The sequence below is a fragment of the Panthera leo genome, chromosome A2 (assembly GCF_018350215.1).
Source record: "Panthera leo isolate Ple1 chromosome A2, P.leo_Ple1_pat1.1, whole genome shotgun sequence".
Classification (NCBI taxonomy): domain Eukaryota; kingdom Metazoa; phylum Chordata; class Mammalia; order Carnivora; family Felidae; genus Panthera; species Panthera leo.
This window is the reverse complement of record NC_056680.1, coordinates 90,779,200-90,793,150: the sequence shown is the minus strand read 5'-3', so window position 1 is coordinate 90,793,150 and position 13,951 is coordinate 90,779,200. Positions and strand designations below refer to the sequence as shown.

The following is a 13,951-nucleotide window of genomic DNA, read 5'->3' as shown; positions in this document are numbered from 1 at the left end:
TGACAGCTCAGAGACTGGAGCCTGCTTCAGATTCTGGGTCTCCCTCTCTCTCTGCCCCTCTCCCACTCACACTCTATCTCTCTCTCTGAAAAATAAACATTAAAAAATATATTTTTTAAAGAATATACAGGGAAAGCAAAAATCTCTAGACTAAGACTAAGAAGAAGTTATCTATAACTCTTATTTTATCATGTCTACTGGAGAGGGATATGTATGCCTGAATTGAAGAGGTCCATCTGCTGTTTTAACCATTGCTAAAAAGGGCTGTTGATCCTCTGAGAAGCAGAGGAGGAGAAAAGAGCAAGGCAGCACAAAGAATAACCTCCAGAAAGACCGCAAATGTCTTATGCTTCTATTGGCCTTACCTCTCCAACACGTCTGAGTAGGATAAAACTGAAGTTACTATGAGTTCAGTTACCACAAGGTTTTCTTAAAATAAAATATGTAGAGATTACTTGAGTTTAAATATTCAATTCATATGTAAATGCCCTGCCATAAACATTAATCTAATGCATATCCTACCATAAGAGAAGTCTTCTAATTTTCTTCCCTGCAAGAGCAAGGGATACACCCCGAAATATGGGAATACACTTACGCAAAAGGTCCTGCACAGGGTTATTCCAGCATAGTCCTTACAGAGGAGCATTCCGGTTGTAGGAGGGCTAACAACACTGACTCCATCTTTGGCCCTCCATCTTGTTCATGCCCATGCAGTGACCAATCTCAGGACTATGTGTTCTAGGCCCTGTGGAAGTTAATGTATGCCCTGACTAGAATGTGGGGAGGCTTGTTCTGATCTTCCCTAGAGAGGAGCACATAACAGGCCACTTCAGGCAACTAGTAGAGATCTTCTGGGGCACAGAAGGTGCCACTTCAGGCAACTAGCAAAGACAACTGGCATACAAAAGACCCTACTTGAGATAATTAGTTACATCTTCTGGCACACAGGACGGCACCACTTTAGATAACCACTCAACAGCCCACCGCCATGCCCCTTGTTCTATAAAAGCTGGGGATTAAGGTCCGGACTAAAGGAGAATTGCAGAGAAGAGCTGCGTAGAGCCTGGATCATCTGTCCACCCAATCCCCCCTTATCAGTAAGCTACCCTGAATAAAACTCTGTCTAACCATTACAGAGCGACTTCCTTCATTCTTTTGATCTCATAATGCCTTCTCAGTATCAGAGGATACGGTACTGACCCTCTTCTACCTCCTTTTTTTTTTTAATGTTCATTTGTTTATTTTGAGAGAAAGAGAGAGATGTGTGGGGGAGGAGCAGAGAGAAGTAGAAAGAGAATCCCAAGCAGGCTCCATGCTGTCAGTGCAGAGCCTGACGCAGGGCTCAATCCCATGAACCTTGAGATCATGACCTGAGCAGTTCCCACGAACTGTGAAATCACGATCTCAGCCGAAATCTAGAGTTGGATGCTCAGCTGACTGAGCCACCCAGGCTCCCTACCTCCTCCACCTTCTAACACCAGGGCCTTTCTCTCAAATCCCCCAGCTTTATAACAGGCACCCATGTATAATTCCTCCCAGCTACTGTTCATACAATTGCAACCGGCCACCATGCTGCAACAATATTTATGACCCCTCCCTCCCTATCATCACACCATGTTTCCATTCCTTGCTGCCTCTGCATTTTTACCCCATGATTCTGGGACCATTTCCTTGAAGGAAGCTGAAGCTGATCTTTATCCTCTCCCACTTTCAGCAAAAGCCTTAAGCCTCTGTAAAATGTTTAATGACCAGGCCATTCATATTTCTTTGTTTCTTAGTATAGCATGCCTAGCACTATCACTTCTAGGTATTAGAAGTCAAAACTCTTTGGTTTTAGACAAATTAAAGAATCACCAAAGAATAATATGGCCACACTCCCTGACAACGGTTATAGCTAACACTCATGCGACAAGCATGTAAAGTACAACCTTCCACATCAGATCTCATTGGCTGAGAACCTATGCCAAGAGCTGAAGCATGAGAAAATATACATATATTCACAATGAGTGATAACAAGTTGATATATATTTTTAATAGAATGAGAAATGTATTTCAGAGACAAAGAGCAACAAGCCAGCTCTATGTAGATGGCATCACCTGGGGTAAAATATGTACCTTATACCTCACCCTAAAACACAGTCTTTTTTTTTAATGCTTATTTATTTTTGAGAGAGAAACAGAGCACAAGCAGGGGAGGAGCAGAGAGAGAGGGGGAGACACAGAATCTGAAGCAAGCAAGCAAGTTCCAGGCTCTGATCTGTCAGCACGGAGCCCAATGCGGGGCTTGGACCCACAAACTGTGAGATCATGACCTGAGCCTGAAGTCGGGACACTTAACTGACTGAGCCACCCAGGTGCCTCAAACACAGTCTTTACATAAAACAAATATTGCCATTAAAGAACAAGTGTCCAGTCACTCAAATTTAGTCTTTCATCTTGCAAAGATTTTGTTCACCTAATATCTTAACAGCCATATCATAAACTTAAATTTATATTAAATATGTCTAGGGAATCCAATTTATTGCACCAGCAAAATTCCCCTTAGTTGGACTATCTACCATATCACTGCTAAATAATTTAACAGAGTTGTATAATTTGGCAACGAGGATAAAAATAGCAGTGAACTCTTATAATTTAATCTTTGATGTGTCTCCTAATCACTGTAAAAACTCCAAAGAGTTTCTTTGCCATTATGCAAAAACATTTATTGCAAGTTTCATTACTGCACATCAAAAATATTTACTATATCCAGCAAATTACATAAATCTATAACACAGAAATATACAGTAATCATTTTAACTATAAAAATAGTATTTATGTGGTATTTTCCTTGAAACACCAAGGGGCATAAATAGTCTCAGTTATACTAAATAATTATGTAACTATTCTATTTACAATTTAAATAATATACTCATAAATGTGCTGAAATCTCGAGACTCCCTGATTAAAAAGAGAGGGGATAGTGCCAAAAACATCTCAAGGTCATATTAAACAATCAGATGAAAGACAAAGGAGTCTGCACTAAGGCTGTACTTTTTTTTTTAAGTTGGTTTATTTACTTCAAGAAAGAGAGCGCGCTCAAGAGAGAGAGAGAGAGAGAGAAAGCATACACAAACAGGGCAGAGAAAGAGAGAGGGTGAGAGAGGATCCCAACCAGGCTCAGTGCTGTCAGCACAGAGCCCGACGCAGGGCCAGATCTCACTAAGTGAACTGTGAGATCATGACTGAGCGAAGATCAAGAATGGGATGCTTAACCAGCTGAGCCACCCAAGTGGCACCCTTTCCTTTTTAAAAGAAGTTTATTGAATATACTGCAAGGGAGCAGCAGGCAGGACAGCAAAGGAGAGGCTATCTGCCAAGGCTGTACTTTTAAAAACAAACCAGAAAGAGAAAGCTTAAACAGACCAGTAATAGGAAGCTGACTCTCCTCTGCTCAGCTCTGACCCATCCTTATAAAAGGACTGACTTGAGCCTTGCACAGCTTTCTCCCTACCCATGAGTTTGGCCTTCCGAACCCTATAAAAGGCTCCAGCCCCTAGGGTCCTGTTTGCCTCTAGAACTCCTTCCAGATGCCCCCTTCAAAACAATTTTCCCGGTCTCAGCTTCAGTACTGGATGACTTTTCGGCTCTTGGCCAGGCACATCCAATGCCCCCTACCTCACCCACCATTCTCCTTTGCTATGGGTTTTGCAGTCAAGATCTGCCCAGCTAATAATCAAGGCCATTCTAGGCTAAGCCCAGGACACTTTCTGCCTAGTGTTAGCAGTCAGAATTTAAAATGACCATCTTTCAACTTAGAACAAAAGAGCAGAAATGAAATACATTTCAGCTGTGGTATAAAAAATATCAGGTCTATATAAAATTCCTATATAAAGTGCTAATGGTAGAATCTTATCCCTTAAAAAGTGTCAGAAGTTCAATATATATTTCAAATGTAGAGTTTTATTATGAATCAAAGAGCATAAAATCATAACCATGAGAAGCATGGAGCTCCTTCCAGACTTGCAATGGACGTGGAATTGAGAACCTGAAAGCTTAGCAACTATTTATACCTGACACCACTCTTCCTGTAAAATAGAACTTACAGAAAAACAGCTGTTACTGTACCATTAAAAAACCAAAAGTCCACTTTGGAAAACAGTTTAGCATTTCTCAAAACAATTAAACATAAAACTAAATGAAAACTTAGATCCACACAAAGATTTCCATGTGAATGTTCATAGCAACATTATTCATAATTGCCAAAAACTGCAAACAATGTACATACCCGTCATCAGGTGAATGGATAGACGTAATCTATCTATATCATATATCTATAAATGAAATAATATTCAGCAATAAAAAGGAATGAACTGTGAAGACATGCTACATCAGGGATGGACTTCAAAATCATGTCAAATAAAAGAAGCTAGACAGAAGAATGCATATTGTGTGATTCCATTTATATGAAATGTCCAGAAAAGGTAAATTTATAAAGACATAAAAAGGAGGTTAGTAGTTGCCTGCGGCTGGAGACAGGAACGGGGATTAAGTTTCAATAAAAATGAGGTATCTTAGTGGAGAATTGAAAAGTGTTCTAGAGCCACCTTTGGTGGCTCAGTTGGTTAAATGTCAGATTCAGCTCAGGTTGTGATCTCACAGTTCGTGTGTTTGAGCCCTGTGGGTTGGACTCTGTGCTGACTGCACAGTGCCTGCTAGGGATTCTCTCTGTGCCCACCCCTCTCTCTCAAAAATGAATAAATAAACTTAAAAAAAAAAAAGAAAAGTGTTTTAAAACTGACTTATGTTGATAGTTGCACCACCCAGTAAAGTTAAATTAAAAAAAAAAAATCATTGAATTGTACACATGAAAGGGATGAATTTTATGACGTGTAAAAACGCCTCAATAAAATTGTTTTTAAAAATTGCAGGGCGCCTGGGTGGCTCAGTCAGTTAAGTGACTGACTTCAGCTCAGGTAATGATCTTGCAGTTCAACAGTTCAAGCCCCATGTCAGGCTCTGTGCGGACAACTCAGAGCCTCAAGCCTGCTTCGGACTCTGTATCTCCCTCTCTCTCTGCACCTCCCCCACTCACACTCTGTCTCTCTCTCTCTCTCTCTCTCTCTCAAAAATAAATAAACATTAAAAAATAAATAAATAAATATAAATAAATAAATAAATAAATAATAATCACATTGCTTAATTTATGTGGTAAATATGTTCCTAAAAGTTTGTATATTTGAGTTTATATCTGATAAGCATAAACGAAAGCATGGAAAATGACGATATAACAACAGATATAGAAGAAATTTTAGAAGTTATTTCCTAAAAAGCATACACAAAAATATACTGACAAAACTTATGTAGACAATTCTTCAGGAAAATACAACTTCCCAAAGTTGGTTTAAAAACAAGTAGATAAATATATCAATATCCATCAGAAATTACCGTTTATTGGGGCACCTGGGTGGTTCAGTGGGTTAAGCATCAGGTCATGATCTCACAGTTCCTGAGTTTGAGCCTTGCATTGGGCTCTCTCCTGTCAGCGCAGAGCCCACTTAGGATTCGCGGACTCCCCCCCCCCACCCCACTTACGTGCGTGCACGAGCACTCTCTCTCTCAAAAATAAACATTAAAAAAAAATAAATGACTATTTATCAAGGACTTATCTCTTTAAAAGATTACTGGACTAGTCAAAATAAAGGTAAGGACTTTTAAACACTAAAGATACGTATGTGACTCTTATAGTCTCCAAGATAGTGTTTCAAGGAATTTTTTGTAAGTAAAAAAATTCATTTTATACAGTTTTTTAATTCTGATACAATCTCATTCATTATTGCTGATGTAAAAATTCTAATAATATAACAGCATATATCTATTTTAGTAGTTAGTAATAGGGTATCTAAAGAGACTGGATCTTAAAATTCTAAATTAGAAACTGTCTTAAAATCAGTTGTAACTTTCTAAAATAAAAACTAGAATTTGCAGTTGGGCAACTCTCCCTTTTGGGGGGAGCAGATTCCCCCAGGAAATCCTTGGGGTTCTGTGAACTCTTCAGAGAGCCTGAACCAACAGAGAAAAGCAATTACACTCTCCTCAGGGTGTTAATTGCAGTGTTTGCCCCATGTTTGTGTTTGTCTTCCTGCCCCCTTCCTGAAAACTGTCTATCCTTGTCTAAGCACTGGATCAGGGAAAATTAGGAGCCAGATCGAATGCAGGAGGGCTGTACAATCCTAATCTATTCCTCACCTCATGCAGGAGTAAAGACTGTGACAAAGACATGTACTTGGTGTTCTAGGCTACAGTCATCACACATGGAATATTATTTAGAGTTGAATAAGTCATACTTTGGGAAAGATACTGAAGCCATGGTAGTCAAGTCAGATCATCACTCTGAGATTAGGGGTCCAATTTCACTTTCTGAGAGTAGATGTCCCCAGTGCTTTTCACACTGAAACAGAACGTATGGTGCCTTGGACCAGAGAAAAAAAGAACTTGCCCTTTTCTCTGCCTATCTCTAAGTAGAGGCTATAGCTGTGCCCTCCTACTATGGTGGCAATGACTCCACAAGAAGGCCTGTGGGTGGGTTTGGGCCCGTGGGTACTTGGAGTGACCACTCCTGGCAGATGTCAGCAGTCTTCACTGGTGGAGGGCAGCTGTGCCCAGCAGGGCAGCTGTCATGAGAGTCACTGCAGGAGATCTATCAGAGGCAGGAATGGAGGGGCAAGGTAAAAGACAACAACAAATCTCCTAAATGGTTGAGGAACACACTTGGAGACAGAGGTAACTTATAGCAGAAAAGCCCGTAAGGGCTTATGCCATAGTAATTTAGATAAAAACAGGAGGTATAATTCCATTCTGTAGTCACAACTAGAAAGGCCAGCAACATATGGGCTACAACGATGAATTATGCAACATGATAAAGTTGTCAAATAAGAACATCAATATGTTCACTCAAATTGACTAGAAAGGGGTTCAATAAAATCTAATACTCATTCCCTTAAAAAAAACTTATTATACAAGATATAGGATATTGCTTTAACATAATAAAGACTAGCTCTCAAAAATCAACAATCAACATTCTACTTAACAGTGAATACAAGACATATTCCCATTCCCAAAAGAACCAAAACATGGGGCGCCTGGGTGGCTCAGTCAGTTAAGCATCCGACTTTGGCTAAGGTCATGATCTCACAGTTCGTGAGTTCAAGCCCCGTGCCGGGCTCTGTGCAGACAACTCAAAGCCTCAAGCCTGCTTCGGACTCTGTGTCTCCCTCTCTCTCTGCCCTTCCCCTGCTTGTGCTCGCTCTCTCTCTCTCTCTGTAAAAAATAAACAAACATTAAAAAAAAAAAAGAACCAAGACAAAAATGCTATTATCACCAAATAATAGAGTTCAGAAACTGCTAGAAAAAGCATTAAGATGGGCAACAGTAATATGAAGTAACACTTTGGAAAGAAAAAACTTTTATAATTCTCCAGTAATGTTATTGTCAAACTAGAAAATCCAAGAGAAACAAATAAAAAGCACTAGCAACATTAAAGAAATTAATAAGGTATGCAAATCAGTGACTTTCCTAAATATCATTAATAACTAAATTACAAAACATGGAAAGATATCCACAGTAGCAACAAAGACCACAATTCCTATGAAAAGGTTCTACGTGAAATGTGCAGAACCTGTAAAAACCAAAGTACTAAATTTTACTGAGAGACAAAATAGATGCTTAAATCAAAAAAAACAAAAAACAAAAAAACAAAGAAACAAAACAAAAAAACACTACGGTATTGGATGGAAAGAATAAGTACCTATAAAAACATGTACTTTTCCCAAATTAAAATAGAGATCTAGTGACAATTCAATTAAAATTCCAAAAGGAGATTGACAAAGTTAGTATAAATTTCCATATTAGAAAAGGCAAAAATATCTAAGAAAGTTTACAAAAGAAAACTAATGAGAGATTTTTCTATGCTAGATATTAAAACATTTATAAAGCTACAACAAATAGTATGAGGATACCAGGCCAAAAAATTAATGAATAGATCTTCAGAAGAGATTGGTTTGGGAAGACATTAAAATATACAATAACTAAATATGATTAATAAAGGATCATAAGTTAGTGGAGAAAGGAGTCAATAATGCAAGATCATGGTGTGGGGAAAACCAGGAGTCTCTGTTTGCCTGTCATCCAAAGTCTTTTCTGTCTCTATGAGACCCTATATAATCTGGGTCCTGCTATCTTGCCAACCTCATTAATTTTTAAGTTTTTTTTTTACTTATTTTGAGAGAGAGATAGAAAGCAAAAGGGGGAGGGGGCAGAGAGAGAGGGAGACAGAATCCCAAGCAGGCTCCGTGCTGTCAGCAGAAAGCCCGATGTGGGGCTTGAACTAGCTGAACTAGCCGCAACCAAGAGTCAGACGCTTATCAGACTAAGCCACCTAGGCACCCCAAGCACCCATCACTTATTTTTATTCACAATGTACATAAAGCATAGTTAAGGAAATGAGACTTCCAGACCTAACTTCCAATTGGATTCATACCCTGTTTTTTGTCCATTGGGATTTCTACTTTCCCTGCAAATTCAAGAGTGCTAGCAGAAAGCAATCAAGAGGTGATTGATTGGCAAATGATTAGAAGGTGACTAATTGGCTAAATGAGAGAAGACAAAACTGGACTTGCCCATTTGAACAGAATTTGGATGTTCCTTGTCTGACCTTGTTCCTGCTTCTCCCCCTCCCCCTACCCCCATCTCTACACCACCTCCCACTTGGCATGGGCAACCCCATCTGCTGACAGCTCCCCACCTCCCTCCTGTCACATAGGGAAAAATGCCACTGATAAAAGGATCTTCAGTTATAGAAAATATTTTTGTTGTTATCAGAATTTTAAAAATGAGAGAATATGTAAAATATAGTCAAAACTTAGGAACAGGATCATCTGAAATCTGTGAACTGTACCACAGAATCCCCTTCCAAAAACAGGCTATAAAAGATAGGTTCTCTTCCTAATTATATGTTTCACATCATAAAACAACTAACCATATCCATGTGGAGTATTTGCTTCTTTGTGGGGTGTGTAGGGATGGGTATGTGGGTGTGTATGGGTGCAGGTGTGGGTGTGCCTACACATGTGTGATTTGTGTTGTCAGGACACCTGTTGTAAAAGGATCAAGGAATATGGAAAAGAAATTTTTTCAAAATTTGTGCAAGGCTTTGGGCAGTTTAATCATTCACTTTTTGAAGAACAGGAGAGAGACTTATAGGAAAAGACCTGGCTTGAATGAATTGCTCCAATAACACATATGTAATATATATTATGTACTATTTTATATAGTGTGTGTGTGTGTGTGTGTATACACACACACACACACACACACATATGTATATACAGTATTACATATGCGGTATAAAATATCTTCATTGAGTCTTCTTCTTTCCCAGAAATGTTTCACCAGTCACTGATCTCTGGAAAGGTCCAATGTGGCCTCAGGACCAGTTTGACCAGGCTAGACCATAGGTTTGGGCTTTTTTTTTTAATTGATCTGTCCTAAAGAGTGAAATTTCACAACTGTGTGACCCCATGAAAGAACTAAAAATTGCTCGACAAAACAGGAACTGGCTGTGCTTTTCATTTTTAACCATATTCCATATTCCTTATCTGTCTTTTGTAGAAATTACAACTTAAAGGTTGAACTCTTGCATAATTTTGTTATAGATAATTCTGTTTACTGAACAGTCAGAAGGAATATTATGTAATGATACTTTTCCTTCCACTCCAATCTAAAAATATGTATTATTGGATCTAATCTGCAACTGGAATCCAGCTACACAGAGACTTATTTAATTTGCCTCCAGTTTAAAACAAATAAACAAAAAAACTCCACCGGTTCCACAACCCTAGAATTGCCTCATAAGAAAAATAATTTTTGAAGAGCATATTCAATTTTTCACCTTCCTGCTCCTTAATCAACACAACCACAAGGCAATATATAAACTGAAACCATGAATTAAAAACATTCTTCATAAAAATAAGAAAAAAAAAACTTTGTATCAAATCATCCTGGCTCTTATAGCGTAAAGAAATCAGCTTTGTGCAACCCATATGTAATATAGATCCCAGAACAAAAAAAAAAAAAGGACTTCACATATTCCTCAGCCCAGGAACCTCCATTTATGTTATTATCTTATACTTTGTACTTCTTGCAATTTTAAATTTCCATTGCAATAAGAGGAAAAATGCCCAATGGAGATTCTTGCCAGTATCTCCAAAGAAATTCTGCTTTACCCTTAGTATTCCAAAGTATTCATGCTCTGATAAGTATGGCCATGTGTGTTTCGCCTTTAGGAACAGAATGTTTTGGGGCTGAGATTTCTCCAAAGGAAGTGAGGTAGTTTAGGGCAGAATGGACAGGAAAAAATATCATTTCTTTGAGAACTGATAATCAAGGCTTTACAACTGTCAGGAACCAGAAACTGAGGCTGGGCTATCCACAGGAATAGTGATTTAAAGGAGGAATGTGAGGGAATTTCCACGTCTATGTCACTCCCTCAACTTATGCTATTAAATTTTTCTTATGTTAAAAAAAGTTAAATAGGGGCGCCTGGGTGTTTCAGTTGGTTGGGTGTCCAACTTTGGCTCAGGTCATGATCTCACAGCTCGTGAGTTCGAGCCCCACATTGGGCTCTGTGCTGACAGCTCGGAGCCTGTAGCCTGCTCCAGATTGTGTCTCCCTCTCTCTCTCTCTCTATCCGCTCATGCTCTCTCTCTGTCTCAAAAATAAATGAACATTTAAAAAAAATTTTTAATAAAATAAATTTAATAAAATTTAAAAATAAAGGAGGGATAGGAAAGAGTCATTGAAACAGAAACGTAGGAATCTGACTTTCCAAATCACACCTATATACAGATGCTCAGCTTTTGGGAGCTAGTCCCAAACACTTAATCTCTGGATCTTTTTTGCTGTTTGCCTTCTCCCCAGTTGATAGCCTCCATCCTTTATCTGGTCTTCCCTGTGTCCTGCAAATTCCAGGGAATTCCAATGTCTGGCTTCTAAGTCTATATAGCTTCCCAGTCTGGAATTTAGTAACCATTCTGTGCTAAGGAAACACCAAGGAAGGAAAGAAAATTCCTGCCCTCAAGGTGCTTATACTCTAGTGAGAGGAAAAAGACAATAAAGTAAGTAATTAAAATACAGAATATTAATTCACCATATGACAATGCTGGTGTGGCTACACTGTTTGATGTGCAAAAATGATGATATCATGTGATTCAACCTATATACTAAATGGTGATGAATATTATGTTTTAAAAAATGAAGCAGGGGAGCAGTGCTTGAGTGGCTCAGTCAGTTAAGTATCCAACTTCAGGTCATGATTTCATGGTTCATGGGTTCAAGCCTCGTGTCAGACTCTGTACTGACAGCTTAGAGCCTGGAACCTGCTTCAAATTCTGTGTCTCCCTCTCTCTCTGCTCCTCCTCTACTCGTTCTCTCTCTCTCTCTCTCTCTCAAAAATAAACATTAAAATAAAATAAAACAAAACAAAATTAAATGAAATTAAAATAAAAATGAAGCAGGGGAGAAGAACAGGTAGTAGGCTCGATAAAAGAGTGAGAGCAGAGAGGGTTACAATTTAAAATTGGGCAGGGGCGCCTGGGTGGTTCAGTTGGTTGAGCGTCCGGCTTCGGTTCAGGTCACGATCTCATGGTTTGTGAGTTCGAGCCCCGTGTCAGGCTCTGTGCTGACAGCTCAGAGCCTGGAGCCTGCTTCGGATTCTGGGTCTCCCTCTCTCTCTCTGCCCCTCCCCCACTCGTGCGTACGTGTGTGCGCGTGCGCGCTCTCTCTCTCTCTCTCCAAAGTAAATAGCCCCTCCCCCACTCGTGCTCTGTCTCTCTCTCTCTCAAAAGTAAATAAACATTAAAAAAAATTTTTTTTAAATAAAATGGGGCAATCCATTTCCAAGTGGTACACTTATATGACACTGTTTTTGCTACTTTATCATTATTCTTTTAAGGAGCATGCATTCCTTTACACTGAGTTTTTAAAAACTTTAGAATATGAAAGTTGCCGAAAAAACACAGTAAGTAACTTAAAAATGTATATTTTAGGGCATTTACATCAAGCAGGAATATAAGATACAAATCATATTAACAGAGTCTTATGCTCCATGAAACTAGGTTAAATACCTGGTATAAAGTGTGGTAGAAAGGCTTTAATTATATATGTTCTAAGCCACTGATTTTAAAAACAAGCAATAAACTGTATTTTAATGAGCACAGTAGAAATATAGTTTATGTCACATTTTTAAAAATTTATGTTACATTTTTAAAATGTACATGATCAAAGAACAAACAACTCCCATTAATGGATCACCCAAATAGTCAATCTAACACAATGCTTTTCAGATTTGTTTGTGAACTACAAAAATGTGGGGAGAGAGGAGAAAAACTTACAAGAGGTAGCTATGAGACAGCCTAATTAAAAAATAAACTAGGGGCTCCTGGATGGCTCAGTCAGTTAAGCATCTGACTCTTGGTTTAGGCTTAGATCATGATCTCCCAGTGTCGTGGGATAGAGCCCAGAGTTTGGGGTCTGAGCTAACAGTGTGGAGCCTACTTAGGATTATCTCTCTCCCTCTCTCTCTCTGCCTCTCCCCTGCTTGTTCTCTCTTTCTCTCTCTCTAAAAAAAAAAAAAAAAAAAAAAAAAAAAAAAACCTAATACACGGCTTAAACATTAATATAACACAAATGATATTATCAAAATTTATGACGTTGCAATAAATTCCATAAAAACCAGGATCCTAGTAAGACTAATTATTAAGTTAATCCATTGGACATGGCCTGGAATCTAAAAGGAAGACATGAATTCTCCTCCTGAATACTGACTGATCTAGCTCAAGAATCTAACAGTTATACATAGTGCCCATTCCCCAAAAGAAATCTAAACCAGCAATGCTCAACAGAACCGTTTGCCGTGATGGAAATGTTCTGCCTTGTCCAATAAGGTAACCACTAGGCATGGATGGCTATTGAACACTTCAAATGTGGCTAATAAAACTAAAAAACAGAATTTCCAAAATTATATCATATTTACAGAATAATAGCAGTACCCTACATCTCACAGAAATGGACTCCCAAATCAAAGCATCTAATGCCATTATTAGGAGTCGCACATCATGCAGCCAGTCCTTTGAATCACTGAGCAAAAAAAGTAACTCTTTTCTGCTGTTCTTAAAGAAGATGTGTTAATATCCTTAATATTATTTTCACAATTTACTGCCATTCATAGGAACTTAGGTCACATATACTCTTACGCAAAATATTAGAGTAAGTCCTGCCCTCCACTTTACCTTCTCAAATCTGTTACAGCTGTTCAATTTTAAATGAATATCCATTTCCTGTCATTTGTCAGACTTTATAACTTACAGTCAATAGACAAGTTTTAAATGTAGTATTTAACTGACATGGGAAGATGAAGTAAAATACAGTAAGAAAACAAAACTTTACAAAAGTTATAAAAGTGGTTTGAATGTATATCTGACAAAAGTGAGAACAGCTCAACAAAGACTTACTGGTTTAGCACGACATCGAGAATAAAGGATGTTCCAAAGGCATCAACCTGGAAGCTTGCCTGGTCAACATGAGTCAACTGCAATATCAAAAAGATAAAAGGTATTTATTATTTAGCCACGGCAATTGGACAATAAGCATTTCTTATGATGATTCAAAAAGGTTTATAACATCATAAATTAGAAAGCCAATTCAACGCGGACATGAAATGAAAAAAACATAAAATCTGCACCTTCTTAGAAGCCAAACATTCACCAGTCTGAAGTAAAATACCACCTAACCCTAGAGGGCAAGCGCCCTACCTTTCTGGTTTATCTCAAGTGGCTAACCATTTCATTTCCAAGAAGACTGCACTTCATTCATTTTATTCTGTATTAAATGACTGGCTCCTCTAAAATTAAACTTT

The 13,951-nt window shown here is 38.4% G+C and overlaps 1 protein-coding gene across 16 annotated transcripts in view; it reads right to left on the bottom strand.

Moving 5' to 3' along the window:
• Positions 1–13,951, bottom strand: part of ADAM22 (ADAM metallopeptidase domain 22) — a 242,406-nt gene that overhangs the window by 188,278 nt on the left and 40,177 nt on the right. For all 16 annotated transcript variants that reach the window (XM_042917060.1, XM_042917181.1, XM_042917077.1 and 13 more), the window contains exon 3: positions 13,548–13,624. In XM_042917060.1, the coding sequence (XP_042772994.1) occupies positions 13,548–13,624 (77 nt within the window). The remainder of the gene's footprint in view (positions 1–13,547; positions 13,625–13,951) is intronic.